Source organism: Aplidium turbinatum, chromosome 12 (assembly GCF_918807975.1).
Source record: "Aplidium turbinatum chromosome 12, kaAplTurb1.1, whole genome shotgun sequence".
NCBI lineage: Eukaryota > Metazoa > Chordata > Ascidiacea > Aplousobranchia > Polyclinidae > Aplidium > Aplidium turbinatum.
Window position 1 is genome coordinate 8,468,503 of NC_137483.1, and position 17,539 is coordinate 8,486,041.

Genomic DNA, 17,539 nt, shown 5'->3' on the forward strand with positions numbered 1-17,539 from the left:
CAACGTCTGCATACTTTGAATTAACGTAAAAACGACGGATTTTGATTGCTGGGTGACACAAAGTTGTACAATGTTCACAATCTTAATGACAAAATGACGTCATTACTACACCATGCTTTCTGAATTGTGTGAAGAGACCACGATTTAACTGATATCTGGTCAGATTTTTGTTCGTGGGATTCTGGCTCCGAGTCATTAGAGCAGCAATTAGCCGACATCAGTGCCGATTAACACGTCACTAAAATAATACAAATGTCATAAAGCTGGTAAGAACTAAATAAAAATGTCACTAAATGTTGAAGCGATGAAACCCATGTTTTTATTTTTATGCAGAAACTGACTACCAGCTTAAAAAAATTACGCTCTGGTGAAATGGATAGATATGGCCCACGGCCAAGATTTATGCTTACAGAACAAAACTAAGCTGTTGTTTTACAGTAGGTGATGGCAGTAACTGCATAGGCCAACATTTAGGGCACTTAAGCCACAGCACTCTACAGCTTGAAAAGTCAACCTGAACTGGGTCCTTGCTAAACACTGAAATATGTAAAAAAAAAAGTGGATTGTTTGTTCAATCACTTCTTGTCATGGATGAAATTGTAGTTATTGTGAAATGTTGTAGTTCCGTATTAAATGTTGCAAATTGCAGCGTAAACAATTATTAAACAATTATAAACAATTATTGTAAACAATTATTGTTATTATTATTGCATAACATTCTTGTGACTAGTTTTTGTTCTACGTTTTTAATAAATAAGTTATTTCAATTGTGTCGTTGTGTTACTTCATCTGACGCTCGATAGTTCATAAAATAGAATTGCTAAAAATTATTGACAAGAATAGGCTAGCAGGCTTACAAAGGCCAGGCAAAAAACATAGCCTACGACAAACATAACTGTTCAGTTTGATATCTGTTGTGCTTAGACTTGATGGTTGAATAGTTAGATTAAGGGACGGGGAGGCAAGGAAGCCAATCTCCGTGTGTCTTGCCAAAGTACAGCTTCACGCTGTGCATTGGTTACAAACCATTGTTTTTGAGTGCTGACATCACACATAGCAGTGGCTTTTGCAGCAATTTCATTCTTGGGCATCTGTCTTGCCTTGGCCAAGTTTCCAAATGAGAAGTCGTGAGTAATTTTCATTGGGCATGTCAAAAAAAAACTGCACGACCAAATAAAGTGCCAAATAGCATGCCATGCTTAATTGAATGTCCAGTGAGTCTAAATGTAAAGTATTTTCAAGAGACTAAATTGACAAAATAGAGCTTTATCATCTCAACTGATATATAAAAATGACAATTTCTCTTTGAGCAAAAACTCTAGTAATTGTTCAAGAAATGTCACCAATAACTTTGCCGGAAGAATCGATAAGAATTATTTTTTTGTGGCATGACTCAGCGAAAATTGATAATACTTTGTTCAAAATCGACAGCAATCAACAGATGTCAGTTGACAATAATAAAGTGGTGACTATATAAATTGGTGTTTCTAATCAAGACTTAAAAGTCGACACTTCGAGTATTTTTAATCAATGATTTGACAGAAGGTGTAAAATGTCTGAAGTTGTTAGGTCTATTTCAGTTTTAGGTTATTGGACAACAAAAGTCTGCAAAAACGTCGATCAATACTTTTCTCTGACCATGGTTTTAGCCTCATAATTCAACTGCTGACAGCTGGCTGGTATTAAAGTTTGTGTGATACAAAACATGAGCCAAAAGACTTTAATTTACTCATGACCAAAGCAAAGGTAAAAAGTGCACCAATCCGGTCCGAACACGAGTTGGAACAAGTCCTTGATCGGCTGGCTATTTAGGAAGAGGTAGTTTTGCTTTGTTAGACATTACTGCGTGCTTTTTAGTTCCAGTCTCCCAATGGCTAAGCTACTCTCTTACCATACATACGTACCATTAAAAAACCACAATTTTACTTACGGTTTCAACACAAGGTAAAACAAAGAAACACTACTTTAAAGACAGGAGTTAAAGCTTTTCCTTTTCCTCATCTTCTTTTTCGTTCAGCTCAGTGATTCCCAGAATACTCTCAATATCGTTGACTGCTGCTTTAAAATTTGTTTTGCCTTGCATATTCGGAGCCGATATTTCTTCGTGTATTATCGTCAAGTTACGAGCAAAAGCGGCCAAGGTTCCAGGTAAATCCACACCAACAGTTCTACCAAATAGAAAAGTTATTAGTGACATTGCTTTTAAGGGCTCACAGCTTACAAACCCTGTGTATAGTTTTAGTCTAAAATGTTAGTTTTAAGTTGATCTGTGTAGGCTATCTGACATCTGATTATATTATCGAGTTTTGTATTTTAGAATCGAATTATAAGCTTCTTCAGAGCACTCAAATCATTGTATTGAAAAATTGACAGACCATTCGTGCTTTATAAAATCCCAAAATATTTTCTATTTTGATAAATTTCCTTAATCTGGAATAATCTCCTGCTTTCCGAAATCAGTTTGGACAGCGAACGCCCTATAGCTACGTTTCTTTGTTTAGGATTATATTTGTTAGCTAAAATTCTATATTAGCCCGTGGATAGGAAGGCAAGGAAGTGAATCTTCGTATGCATCTTCAAGTGTGATATCAAGAGTATAGCCAAGACACCACTCGCACCCAACAATGCAAGTACTTGTTTGCTGCTGGCGAAAATAATTATTGCAAGCACAACATATTGGAAAATATAAACATTTGCAGAAGTACAATATAAATCAAACTTGTGGAAGAACTTCAAAGCACAACAATGAATGTTCTTTGAACTGTTTACACAGCGTTTCACTTACAGCATGCCGAGTTCTTCCCGCTTGAAGGAATCAATCAGAGTGAATAATGTACCCTGTCGCTCCTTGATGTCAAAGCCTATTCCATGCGCCCGGCACATCTGAAACGAATCCAAAAGTGTTGCCATGCATTCAAAGATATGGCTTTCAGGTTAAACATGTTTTTTTAGCTAGATAGCCCCTTCAACGTACCAGTAACAAGAGTGTAGCCTACGTAGGTACACAGTATTGTACACGTTTTAATATAAAAACGCATTAGCCAGATAACTGATGATGAAACGGTCCTTTGAAAGAAGAACTCACTTGGAAGAAGACGCTGTAGTGAACAACCGCCATGTTTGAGTGGTAGAGATTGGTACTCAATACGCAATATCGGTTCAAATTTGGTGGCTGAAAAAAAAACGAAGAAAATTAAATGAGTTGAAATCATCATCAACCAATTTTGAATATACATTGTACAAGCCATGAACAAATCCTAGTATTGAGAATGAAAACACTTTTCCTAAAATTTCACTTTCTTACAAAGTTGAGTTTATTTTCATGCGTGTAAAATTTCATTTTGTATTAAACGTAGACAAGAAGAGGAAACGGAGACGTCCAAAAGAAACATCGAAGAACAGAAGAATGAGGCAGACAAAGTCAGACTAAAGAAAGAAGATGCGACAGATAGAATGAGATGTAGAATAGGAGTGAAGGCAATCGCCGCAAAGAATCAGTCACCCCCAGTCCCCACTAGATGATGATGATGATTGTGCACACAAAAACATACACCGCTCGATTACTAAGGAGTACCAGCGACAGATGAAAATACAAGGGTTGCAAGCATACCAACACTCAATTGGCAAATCATTGATTGGCCGTTATTCTGACCACACGAATCTCAATCATCGCTTTCGTCGTTGAACAGATTTTCTTCTTCATAGAAACAAAACCAGCGTGTAGCCTACTGTTCATTTGGCCTTGGTACTTGTTCACTTGTCCTAGTAAAGCAGCACAAGGCTTTGCTCACCACGCCAGCTTCATCGAAGCAACGCCAGATGAACAAGTACCACATCAAAAAGTCATCTTACAAACCTTTTTCGGAAGATCATCATCTCGCTTTCTAAACCGTGCCGGTTTTGGTTTAGGGGGAGGGGGAACCGTTAAATGACCTTTCGCGGCATCAAGGTGTCCTCCAGTGACGAAGAGCAAGAGTTGTGTCATCGCCATTTGTTCGCTAGAATTTGTAAGATAATCTTCACTCTAACGCCATTCTCTTACTTTTTTAGCCTACTCTCATACAGAACCAACATGACGTTTGTGACCAAACTGCATAACGCAATACGTCGGTTCTAACACTCTTTCCCCACCCCAAGCTCGTTGGTCACCAAGTTCATTTCCTTCATGTAGTGTGACATTTGATTAGTCCCTCAAGGACAGAAGAGCAACAGCTTTTGAAGCAAGGTCTTAGGACCAACAGACACGAATTTCCGAGCAGAGATTAAAGTTGCTAAATGTAAACACCAAACTGGTGATGAAGCAATCCTAATACCTTTTGTCACATAACAATGATTTCACTTACCCGTATGCAAGGGTTAGGTCCGTAGCCCAAAGTTTCTGCTTCATATTTTTGTCAATGAAAGTTACGAAGTCCACAGAAAAATGGCCGAGGACCCCTCGGGTCCGACAAGCTTCCCCTATTTTCAAGCAAGCTTCGTAGAGTACTTGAGGTTCAACCGATGTTTGGGGCATCGAGACCCCCCATGACTTGAGAGGGTTGTCTGCATGAATTTGGTCCCCAGATGACGTCATACGGATTTCCCCATCTGGATCGATTGCCATGGTTACGGTTAAACACGTGATGCTATCAGAAGGTGAATAGGCATCTATAATCCCACCCTGGAAAGAAAAGTAGCAAAAGTAACATATTTTGAAACTGATAAAACGTTGCAGGTTTGAAACAGATTTGATTTGAGCAAAACATTTTTTTACAGTCTTCAAAAATTTTGTAAAAACTATTGGAACTTCTCTTTTATCGTGCATCCGTGTTATGTTGCAACGATGTAAACGTAACATGCTGTGAACGACCGCATTCTCCCCTGTTGGACAAGTTGCTCTCACAAAGGCTTGTGCTATTTCCGGCAGCTGAGTCCGCCCCGATAACTCAGGCGGTTAACTTTGTATACATATTACATATACATAAAAAAGCCGCAAGATCAAGCAGTGCTAGTTTGGCTCTCAGAGTGTACGCTTGATCAACGCATTTAAGACAACTCTCCATTCAACGGTGACTAGTAAATGGAATAACTTAGACAACAACACTTTGACAAGCGGAAACCTCACTCTGTCAATCTCGGAGATCAGGCTTGCCTCAGAAGTTCAAAGTCACTGCGCAACTGCCAGGATTAAGCTCTCAAAAAAAATGTTTGTGCAAGAGTAAAGATTTCCACAATTAATCAAGCTTGTTCATGAAGGCGATTTGTTGCAGTCGTGACGTCACTGTTTGCAAATGCACGTGCGGAAAGTCAACCCACATGGTGGCGATCGAGCAAATTAAATTCGTTTGACATTTGCACAGAGCACTTTTGAGCACATCGCCAACGTGACAACACTCAACCGCGGAATAAACCGAAGTAGAGCAATTAAAAATAGCATCACTTAAAGAATAACATTTATAGCAGAAGAATTTTACGCTGACGTAGATATCCATGCAAAAATATCCAAAACGGAAATTTGAAAAGGACGTTTTTGTTTCCCATGCACATTTAAGTACAAATAGGTTTTCCGGAGCATTTGACGCTACAGCAACACCCTCAGAGCGGAAAGCACGTAACATGAGTATGATTTCACAAGCACTGAAATATTCCACAAAACTACTCAGCAACACAACTCTATCCATTTTGCTTCAAGGAAAAAATTAAACGATTTAAATAAGTAGACCTACAGCTATATATTCTTATATTCGTAATTGGTAAATATGATTTTCCTACCAATAATCTCTTTTTCTACAATGAGATATGCATTGTAAGATACGGATTACAGAACGGAAATAATATCATTAGGCCTTCAATTGGCCAGCAAATAAATGCGACAAGCATGGCCGTACTTAATACTTATGCATGTCATGGGACTACTAACCTGTGATAGGAAAGCATCCAAGAAGACTTCCCAAGTTGGAAATACGTCACGGTTGGATGGGACCATGAAGTTATCCAGTGTTTCTGGCAACTCGCATAGTATCTTCGTGTATGCGGCGTCCTGCACGTACAGTCACGTTAAAACACGTCATTACGCAATCAGTTGCGTAAATGCGTCAAGAAATTACCTGCGCCCACTTCTTGCTCCACTTGTCACCATATCTTATGCTCTCGCGCACCATCCAGCGGTAGCAAGGCAAGTGCCTGAAATAGAATTTCAAAACAAGTTTGTCCAAATCCTATGCAATTAAAACCAACAAAGGTAGTTTTTTACACTTGTACGTTTAAAACCACAACCACAGAAGTTTAGTTGGAGGCTTATACTGCCTGTGCACTTGGATTGAAATACTAAAAAAACGGAATCTCTTACTTGTCTATGTCAACATAGGCGATACTACGGCCCCGGAAACCGGCATCAATCTTGAGAAGCCATCGTTTCACGGTTGGGTTGTCGCATATGAGCCGGGCCAGGGACTCGTGGAGTTGCGGGGCCGTGTACACGTCATGTTCACCAGGCGGGGTCTTAACACCAGCGGCCGCAAAGACCCGCCGCGATCCTGACTTGCTGCTGTACAAGTGACATATGTCCGGCTCGCATCCGATCACTGGGATGCCGAGAGCATCAGCGACCGCAAGATCATCCTTGTGCATGATCCCAGGGATGTAGTAAGCATCTCTTCCTGAGATGAGAGTCTTGATCCTTGTTATGGTACGGGGACTGTACTTCAAAAGAGAGGCGAGACACATGTGGTGGGTCTGAAAGGAAAAACTGACATTTCTTATTGCCGCTGGAGAAACGTGAAGAATAGCGGAAGAACGTTACGTGTGGAAGCAAATGATAGCTAATCTTGGCTTAGAGACAGCAAACCGGCTCGGTAGCTTAGTGGTTAGTGCGTCCGCCTCTGAATTGGTAGGCACGGGGTCGATACCCTGTCGGGTCATACCAAAGAATCTTTAAGAATGGTACCATACTGAATTAAATTCATGCTTGGCACTCAGCAATGGAATGGAATGTAATAGTGTACTCAGTTGTGCCTCTATACGGCTGCATAGACACTGTCTGCTTTGTAAAGCGCTGAGAAGCAACGCTTTCTACAGTGCATACAGCGCTATATAAAAACAAGCATTTTTTATTATTCTAAAGATGATGATTATCGGAGAAATGAAGACGATGATTATTGCTGACAAAATCAAATATAAACACCACAAATAGGCAACTTGTATAAAGGACATCCGGGTCCAGAGCATACCACTTTTACCACACAATGTACATAAAAAATTGCGTTCTTGAATAAACCTTCTTGAGCTACGGATTACGTGTCCGTGAAATCGGAAGACTTGACAGTTGAACACCCTTTTTTATTAATCAAACATCATATGCATTTAAGATTCAGCTTAAACATGAAGATGCTTACTGGGAACTTATTGAGAGCGTCAGGGACGATAATAGAGAAGCGCGATGATAAGTCTCCTATTTTCTCCGGATCTCCAACATCCACAGCGGAACGAAGTCCAACAAGTTTTTGATAATATTGTTGATATTCCTCTAGGACTTCAACAGGAGATACGTATATTACGTCTACATTGGGATCTGCGTACAGTTGGCTCATTGCATAAGCAATACGAAATAAACATCACAATGAAAACTATCTCACCAACTCTAATCACGTTTTGTGTTTTGGTGGACACTGGACAGTGATTAATGAAAACATACAATCTATGCAGAAAAGATTTCCAAACAATCAGTTTATTTGTTTCGATGGTGTCATTGAAAAGAGTGAACAAAACTCTCAAAAGAATGTCCTTCATTGTCTTAAAACAACATGTATCGTAATAATGAACTAAGTTATGACACTTTTGGGATAAACGCAAAAGACCATAAGAAGTCATCTAGCCAGCCGCAACCTTATTTGTATAGCGTTCATGTCTATATTCCATTATTGTTGAGACCATAATAAACACTTTCTTGCTTTTTACACTGTTATTTTATTGAACTCATAAGCGCGCCAGAGGTTTTGGATTTTGTTGCTTCTACTTTTCCTGATTCTTGCTGTGTACATATTGTACTGCTGCGATGATCCGAAATGGAATCGAAATGTGCTGAAGGGATAATAGAAAATGCACAATGTCAGATCTCATGGATATTGCAGGCTGAGTGCTTACCTGCCAAGTCGCACAGTCGGGCAATTTGGGTGTTTTGCATGCGGCCAAAGTGGGTGAGGCCGAATCGGAGGTGGGCCGGGTACCCCATCGACGGAACATGGACGATGACTCGGCGGGAGTTTTTGATGCGCCCCCAATCGGCCCCAAGCGCCTGTAACCAGAACAAGGTAAGTTAAAACGAAAACAAACTGCATAACCTGACATTGATATTAATCAACTTAAAACGCAAGAAGCAGACAATGCTATACAAGAATAAAGGTCAGACATTAAAGACGAGAAAAATAACAAATAAGCATCGTAAAGGTACATCATACAGATAATTGACCGTCTATGGAAAAACGAGGTAACTTACGTAAAATAAAAATACTTGAGATGCAATAAAAAAATCGCTATGTCAAGAATATAGATGCAATTTAATCCAGTTTAAACCGGTAACCAATCTACCGTCGGTTCAACTAGGTATCATTTATCTGGCCTAGATTGTTATTAACACAAACCAATGTACCGTGCCAGGCCACTGCTTGGAAGACTTACCTTGCCTCTCGCTCTGTAGTGTTCTATGTGACGGTGACGTATTTCACGCAACGTACGTCGCATGCGTGACATCCTGACGTGCATGATCCAAGCGATGGCGATAACACCAGCCGCCCACCTTCAAGAAGTACGCCATTTAAAAGTGGTTTGCATTCGACCCGGCTGATCGTAGTTTGAAATGCGAGTTTACAGTAAAAGGAAATGTAAATCTTGTTTTATAAGCTACATTTTGTCACCTGACAACAATTGATCAGAAAAAATGTCAACAGCTAAATTACGGAGTCGGTAACAAGTGAGTGTTGTGGCATTACCAGCTACAAACATGCAGCACTAACCACCTACACTTGAGCGTTGTAAAACAAACATTTTTTTCACTTAAATTTTCAGCTCATTGGCGTGTTGGTATAGCGCTTGTTATAGTATTTTTTTTCATTCTGTCTAGTTAATAAAAAATGTCATTTACCTTTGCCTCCTGTACCGGAGATAAGCTTTCCGATCGCGGTGTCGCCGCCATGTTGCTTGTATCTTCAAGGCAGCAGCGTGGAACTTATCGCTGCCCATGTACCGCCGTCCTGGTGTGTGGATCAGGTTCGCCACCTCTTCTTGATTGTCCAGCACTGAGATCAGCTCGTCTATTGTTGGTTTCTTTTCCATCTCGTAGTGAGATGCTAATTCAGCGAGTCTGTTGAATTAACGAACGGTTTCATGACAGTCTGCGATTAATTAACGGAGTGGAAGGTCTGCGCGTCTGGGAAAATGAAACCAAGAACTGGCTTCTCTCTAGTAACTTTTCAGTATATTTCGGGGACATCATTAATCTGAAGTGGTAAAAGGATAGACCCTCGCCCCCAGAAGCTTACAGGACGAAGAAGAAGCTAAATTACGTATTGGCCCTGGTGAGATTAAGTTAAAACAAAAATGAAAAAATAAACAAACAACTTAATAACGTAAAAAGGTTGTCTTTAACTTAGAATTTGTTAACACTGAGCGTACTTATGCGTTCCTCTATGTTCATGAACTGTTTGTGATTGTGATGTAAGCTTATTGTGTATCGTACTATTATAGAATCTGATTGGCAAATAAAGTTATTTCTCTCTTCTCTCTTAACTATTCGAAACCTCTTTTCAGCATAAAAAGCATTTAGGCCTAGTAATTGTAATATCAATGAGAATTTTATAATGCATAAAATTGCAAACACGGGTAGTCTATTACCACAACGTGTGCCATGAAACTTACTTATCTCCAATGACATAAGCTGTTGGGATTGAGTAATCTTTTAAAATCTTCTGCAGAAGCGATTGCGTCGAAACAATGCTCCCCCACTGCAGGAGGTATCTTTGCTGGAAGGCTGTGTACTCAGGGTCGCCACTAAGTGGCGCATTTCCGTTACGCATGAAGAAACTGAAACCCTTGCCGGCTGCTACCACTTGTTGACGCTCTTGCTCTTTTCTGGCTGGTGTAGCCGGAGGGGGCTAAAGCGAAATATTATGTTAGGAATCTGGTGGATATCCCTTATCCAAAGGCTAAGTTATGAAAAGCTTTCAAGGCGCAGGTTTGCGATATGAAGGTGTTCACTATGGCGAGCCTTGTGCAAAAAATCAAGGGATTATTCCATCGCTTACCAAAAATTAATATTTTGAAGCAATGTCAAAAATATTTAACAGGAATATTGAGAAAGTGAATACCTCTGGATTTTTCTAAGAAAAACAAGCGTCTTAAAGAAAAAATTTCTCAGTTTAAACAGGAAGGTTACAGTAAGGTTTCTGTACAGTTGCTTTCACTGTTTGGTTGCACGTTGAATAAAGTAACAACACACCAGGGGTTGGAGTGGGGTATCAAACACGGTGACTGGAAGCACAGCTTTGTACGACGATGCTGACTTCCTGCGGGATTGAGGGGACTGGACCATTACAGAGCGAAGCTGAGGAGACTTTGAATCTGGAAGACGCAGATTGTTGGTTAAACTAAGTTTCACGCATCGTTAATCAAGCGAATCATCAATATCCGAGTACAATATGAAGTATGGAAGCAAACGTAAGACCTGGGTAACTCAATGCTTAGGTTTTGTCTCCAAAGTTTACTTGCAAGAAATTGAGAAGTATCCCCAGTGGACCCAATTCGGATATGTCCTCCTCCTCTAAGGACAACGTTTTACCTACGCCATCGCTATGCCACGTTAGCTAAGTGTACCAGGCAAGAGTAGTCGCGTTAAGAAAGATATTGGTTTGTTGAACCCGAAATTAACGAATTATTTATTTACTGTTTTCGTCTATCTCGTCAACAATACAACAGAAAAATCTTTATCTTGCCATGAAATCTGTCGAGCGACATATTAGCAGTGGAAGGTGGGACGGTGGAAGGAGACACACCACGATCTGATGACGCCACTCGTTGTGACATTGCGTCGGTTGTGCGCTCATCACGTGACAGGTCAAGCTTCACTGACGCTGCGTGATGGCTTCCCTCTGGAGGTTAAAAAGTGACGTTTGTTTAGTTTAGATAAATGTCATGCAACCATGTTAACAAAATTAGTCTTTCGTATGTGCAGCTTGTGCGCAGATGTTGGATCGATGTTGAAAAGACGGATTTTGTCAGCACTGTGCTAAATTCAAAATATAGAGCAAATGCGTTGCAAATGAAAACAAGTATGTAGGTTCGATTTGAGTTTAGTAAAAACGAACTTGTAGTAGGCTACAAGCCATGAGTTATAGAGCCATCAAAATCCCGATCCAACCAGAATGCCATAGATCCAAGCCATGGAAACGTTGAATCAATGTAAAAATAAAGCATTTTGACTGGGTAAGATCAATGAGTGTGTTCGCTTTCAAGCAAATTTCTACTTTCAGTTTGCAACTGATCCGGATTTTTAATCACAGAACTTTTGACCACTCACCGCCGCGTGCGCTGCTCTCCGAATGAAGTTGCTTTCTATTCGCAACGTCCGGATGGTGCAACATCACCCTCTTGTGGTGGACAGGTGAGGGATCAAGGGTCAACTCAGCAGCGGGAGGAATCAAACCTCGCTCGATTAAACTCAAAATTCCTTTCTTTGCGTCCTGAGAAGACAGAAAAGCTTCAACTCAGTCAAAAAAGCTCCGCATTTGACATCAGTGCTTACTTTATCATGATTCCAAAACCACCTGTCATTGCACGTGACTAAGGAACTGACGTGACCAGGGAATTACGAAAGCTAGTGCAAACCGCTACTACCACAGCAAACCAGCAGCATCAGGCTAAAACAGGTCGTTCGTATCCACATTTGGGAAGTATCATGTTTTATTGACGTTTTGCACTTTCTTTTTTGTTGAATGAGTGTAAAAAATTAATGGCAGGAAGATCGCTCCTTTTCAACAGACTTACTTGCATGATAATTTTTTAACCCAAAAGAGACAAATTTTCTCAAACAAAGTTTCCAAGACTAAAGTTTCGGTTACAAGCTGATCACAACATGTGGATATCTACCTTCTCCATAATAGTAGGCGGGACGAGTGAAGGATCGATCCGATTGGCTCTTGGTAAAACAGAGAGCGGGTCCACCATGCTGCCTTTGTTGATGGTTTGTGATGTCATCTGAATATATCAGATAATTTATTTCATAATTTTCATGTTATTTTATTCAGATCCTATTTGAATAAGGACCTTCTGATGATCCTCCTTTAGTTAAAACAGGCTGTCAAGGGTTTAGATAGTAATAACTATATTTGATTTAATTTTCATTTTATATATATTGCAGATTTAAGTAATTCCTGATAAGGACACACGTACGTGTCGAAAACGTTTGAGTTGATTTTTTAATGATGTTATATCTCCTTGAATAAAACATGTTATACCCTCTAAAGTTAATTAGTTTTGTTTGTCTATGGTTCAACAAAGCAAACTCTCTACCAAAGCTTTATCACTCAGAATATATATATGATGACATCATTCTAAGATGCTGATAACTAATAGCCTTATCTGTTAACCGTTAGACATAAATTTGATACATGAAACGTTTAGCCGTAGAAACAGCAACTTTGCGCTTTCGAAAAAGAGCAATCAAAATTAATTAAACAACTAATAGATTTCAAAAGTAGAACCGGAACTCAAAATGTCAATTCAGTTTGTATTTATTTCTGACCATCACAGCAAAAACAATTTATGGCAAAGGAAAAACAAAACGAGAGAAGAGATGAAACACTAGTGTTAAGATTGCGTGTGATAATGCATATGTAGGCTACCACAAGCACATAGGGCTGAGTAATCAAGGCTTGACCAGTCTTTCATAATGTGTGCTTGTTGTACCATAAGCACACAAAGCCGAGTATGGCAACTAGATTTAACATATTTACGTTTATTTTTAACATGTACATAAAACAAAAACTATGTTAAAACAAATTTTACATTGAACGTTTTCGACACATGCATGATGAACTTCGGGAATAACAATTTTACATACAGTACTTTTATCTGCATCTGATGAACAAAATACAGTAGTTTAAGTATTAAATTTGTAACAACAATGAAACATGATTAGACTAGACAGACCATAAACTTGACAGACCTTGGCTGATCGTGGCGGTTTAATGGCGGGAAGTGAAAGTCCATAATTCTTTTGCAGTGCAGAACGGTTGTACAGACTCTCCGGGTTCAGGAGAGCTTTCATCGTTAAGGCGCGATGGAACTGCAAGATAGCACAGTCAAGTGTTTGCGGTCAGTGTTTAAAACCTCCTTAGATATCGACTGTCGAACAAGTCAAGAGTGTGAAATGGGCATTTTGTCAAACGTTGGCCGAGCAATAATACAAAAAAAAAACGATTAAAATGTTCAATGCCATAATTTGCTACGCAATTTTTTTTAGTTATGTTTGATTCAAAAGCTTTGCTTATTTTCCCAAGCAAGTTAAACACACTAAAAAAATAAAAAATAAAATTATAAAGAACTAAACGAAAAATAAATGAATTTGGTGAATTTAAAACACAGGAAAGAAATATGTTCTAACAGGTGTCAAACCCACAACAAAGCTTGATATAAATGACTCAATTATATACATGCTGTGTAACACAAATAAATTTCTTTTCACGCAAATCAGTTCAATCTTAAACATCTGAAAATCTATTTTAATCTGCAAAATCATTTTCAGTTAGGCTTATTCAGATTCAGAATCTTTTTACTTGCTTTATCACTAAAGCACGTCTAGCTTACATTACCTAATATATTGATACATAAATAAATACATTGAATGTGGTGCTGGTACTAGGATGACAGCGAAAAACCACAGGGTTAAAGAAGTCAGCAGCCAACCTCATACAAATAAAAAAAAAACTACAAAAATATGAAAAAAGGAGGTAACTACAACAAAGAAACAAAAAATAAAAAAAAACAACAAAGTATTCAAATAGAACAGTTTAACTGAGGATGATCCAGTAAAAGAAAATCGAATTTTAGCTGTTCAACATTAAACTGGCTTGCACGAAAATAACTTTGTGTGTATTTTGGTAACTTTACACCACTATCGCCGGTGTGGACAACGCTAATGTCAAGTTGCTCCTTGATTCTTATGTAAAAATTCTCAGCAGTTTTTCTTCCCTTTCTAAGCAAATAGTTAATTTGTAACTGTATTGTACTATAATCATTGCTGGTAGGCTACTATTTACTCGGTATAAATAAATAGTTATCTGTTCATTATACATGGTCTATACTCTATTAAAGCATGCTGAAAGAAAACAAATATGTGGTTCTTGCTTATCAGTTTTTACTGCCAACATTTCACTATCACTAACTTATTGTTCAACCTGTACGTCGTCCTGAAATATCGTCTTAAACGCTTTTTCTTCTTTAAGGTCTTGAAGTATCTAAAGTTTACATCAGTACATTATGTTGTGCTGCTGATGCTCTTTTTTTGGTTAAGTAAAACAAAACTTACCTTTGTACAGTGGCCTTGTCAAATATGTTTAAATAGAACTGTCAAAACCGATAAGTTGACCAAACTATGGTTTCACAAACAACATAAAATATATTATGTAGTTTACCTGAAAACGCACAATTTCATTCACTGAAACAATATGTCTAACCTGACACAATTTTAACATACTTACTTAACCATATCTAACATATCTTCCCTTACATAAATCGCAACGTTTTCAATACCTACATTTTCTTATGATAGTAATACCTTAGCTCCCATTGAACGACTGACAACAAAGTTCCATTGACTAATAAAACTTTTCTGTTTTTGTGAACCAACCCAGCAAACTGTCCACTTGAAGCGGTTGACTGTCTCGTATCCTTAGTATAGTCTTGTTACTCAACGCAACAAACAGTTTACCAACCTCATTTTTTTAAATTACAATTCAATTTAAAAGTGTATAAATTAACAATTAACCTCGTTAAAAAAATGACGCTGGTAAATTGTTTGTTGAATAACGAGACTATACTAACAATGTTCCATGAGATAAACGATCTTGGCTTACGCCGATTGAGCACTTAACTGGAGGCATCTTGCTATGCATTGCACAAAGCTTACTGCTTGCAGTTTGAGCACTATGGCAAGGTTGACAGTAGTACCATTTTTGGAACTTACGTATCACAAATGGGAAATGTCACATGGCAGTATATATCTCTATGGCCATACCAGTGTACCTACTGCACTGAGGAGGCCAGAAGGCCGAAACGATGTGCACTGTCTGCAGTTATATATCACAATTATATTTTTCTGTTGATCATAGCCTGGACTAACCCAACACCCATGTCGCTGATTTTCGATACAATGCTTTGTGATTAGTTACTTTGTGATCAGTTATACTCAATCCAGTTAGCTAGTTTAAATGAAAAATGACATGACACACTTACTTTTTCTCCAGGAGAGTCATGATAGACCGACGAGTGAAGAACAGGACGAGCAGGGGATTCAACTTCCACTTGTGGGCGAAAGCTCTTACGTGATTCCTTATTGACAGTTGGGAGCATGCTGACTTCATTGTTTATAACATTCACAACATACTCAGTGTTATTCTGAAAACATGAGTGTGTAAGATATGGTTAGATACATTGAGCTTCAGTTTAACAGTAGGATTGCAACCTCTGTATGAAAACAAAGTTATTATAACCCATTCAAGCATTACACACAATTAAAGTGTAAACCTTGCTTCATAAATGCTACATCTAGCACTGGCAAGAGTTCTGAAGACAATGTTTTGATTCAGTTTATTTATAGTACACAAATTAAATTTAAAGTTTCTCAGTTTAAAATTAACACAGTTTTTAATTGTGTATCATTAGCAGACAAAGATTAACATACTTAAACCAACAAACCGACAAAACTAACACCAACATACACCTAATACACAAAGCAAACAACAGAGAATCCTGGAAACTTTTCATACACGAGGCAGTCAATGCTTGGAATCAAGTGCGACAATAAAAGAAGAAGATCATTAGCAGAAATGAAATACTAAAGCCTAATTTAAGAAAAGGCAAATGAAGTAAATACTAACTAACAGTTTGTATCTGAATCCAATTTTCCCCACATGTTCAATTGTTCAACTACATAAAATATACAAATGCCTTCGAACATGATTGTGATAAATATCTGGCAGCATTTTATGGAACAGCAAGTATATTAACATTAACATAAGTAAAAAAATACCTTTATTCCTTCTTGTGTCCTGGTCAATGCATCATCAAGAGCATGAAGATCAATTTGACTCGGATCAGAAACTTTACTAAATTGTTCTTTCAAATGTTTCAAATCTTCTTGCACCTTAAAAAACATGTAAATGTTAGCCTACAAAGCTGGAGATTAAGAAACTTTGGCACACAAATGAGTATACCTTTCCTTTACCTGTACACTGCATACAACCAAAACTGTATGTTTAATTTTACAAATTTTGTATCTACTATGTTCACAATATTGTATTTAGGAGTCAATTCAAAACTTACTTGATGCCATTGTACTAACCTGTACCAAGATGGTCCCAACATTCTCAGGTCTTCTCTGAACATCTGCCATTTTGGTAAAGTTTTATGTCTTGCTTCTTTAAATGGATATGTCAAGTGTAATTGAACGTGGCTGGTTTAGTATGCAGTTAGATATTGTTTAGAAAACAAGATGAACTTTTCACAGTTTGGCCAAGACATTATTTTTAGCCAAGTGCCGATAAGCCTATCTTAATAAGCTAATATTACATGTTCCTTTCTGAATCAAAAAGCGCACCTAAAGCAGAAAAAGTGCATGAAAAATGAGAATTTAAGTAATCTAAGTAATTTAATAGATTAAGCAATCTAACTAATAACTGATTTGGCAAGCTACAGTATTTACGCCTGACAACACATACACTCAACACACCACAATCATGACAGCAGTCTCAAGCCAAAGAAAACAACCTTATAAAGCAACAACACTTGACTCTAACACTACTCATCATTGCACATGACTAGGGAACTGTGTTCCGGAAGCTAGTAATTGATCACTACCACCACAGTAAACCCGCAGCATTAGGTTAAAACAAGTTGTTAGTAATTAGTATCTACATTTTTCAATCAATCAATCAATGTTTTATTTGTCAGTAACAGAAACATAGATACATGTTGGAAATATGCAATTAATATACACAATGCAAAAGTTACACAAGTTCCCATACAGACAGGGAGACAACGAGACGACCATACGGTCTACTAGTCAATTGCCACCCTACGGAAATGACAATTTTGCCATTTAAAATAAGCTTACAAGAGAAAAATAGAATAAAACGTTAAAACGTTCCCGCGCTTCAACATACGCACCAAAAAAAAAAAAAAAAACATATTTAAGATAACGTAAGATAATTTAAGATAACGTTTTTGAAATAAACAAAGATCATGCAACTAAATTGGAAAATTAATCTATTATATATCTTTGCCATGATAG

At 38.1% G+C, this 17,539-nt stretch overlaps 1 protein-coding gene across 3 annotated transcripts; it reads right to left on the minus strand.

The window, feature by feature from the left end:
* Nucleotides 1-1,901: 1,901 nt before the first annotated feature.
* LOC145780521 (IQ domain-containing protein H-like) lies at nucleotides 1,902-16,842 on the minus strand. Of its 3 annotated transcripts, XM_082592143.1 has the most exons (22): nucleotides 16,592-16,842; nucleotides 16,280-16,393; nucleotides 15,484-15,645; nucleotides 14,427-14,486; nucleotides 13,196-13,315; nucleotides 12,118-12,225; nucleotides 11,549-11,711; nucleotides 10,965-11,120; nucleotides 10,472-10,593; nucleotides 9,892-10,127; nucleotides 9,119-9,337; nucleotides 8,656-8,773; nucleotides 8,122-8,272; nucleotides 7,374-7,549; nucleotides 6,329-6,714; nucleotides 6,087-6,162; nucleotides 5,900-6,019; nucleotides 4,344-4,660; nucleotides 3,857-3,998; nucleotides 3,086-3,172; nucleotides 2,786-2,883; nucleotides 1,902-2,168 (listed from the first exon to the last, which is right to left on the minus strand). In XM_082592143.1, exons 1-22 carry the CDS (start codon nucleotides 16,640-16,642, stop codon nucleotides 1,979-1,981), a joined length of 3,372 nt encoding a protein of 1,123 aa, XP_082448269.1. In that variant the 5' UTR covers nucleotides 16,643-16,842; the 3' UTR covers nucleotides 1,902-1,978. The 3 variants fall into 3 exon arrangements, with proteins under 3 accessions (XP_082448269.1, XP_082448270.1, XP_082448271.1); XM_082592144.1 differs by lacking the exon at nucleotides 14,427-14,486; XM_082592145.1 differs by lacking the exons at nucleotides 15,484-15,645; nucleotides 16,280-16,393; nucleotides 16,592-16,842 and having other exon boundaries at nucleotides 14,415-14,450.
* Between the last annotated feature and the right edge of the window lie 697 nt (nucleotides 16,843-17,539).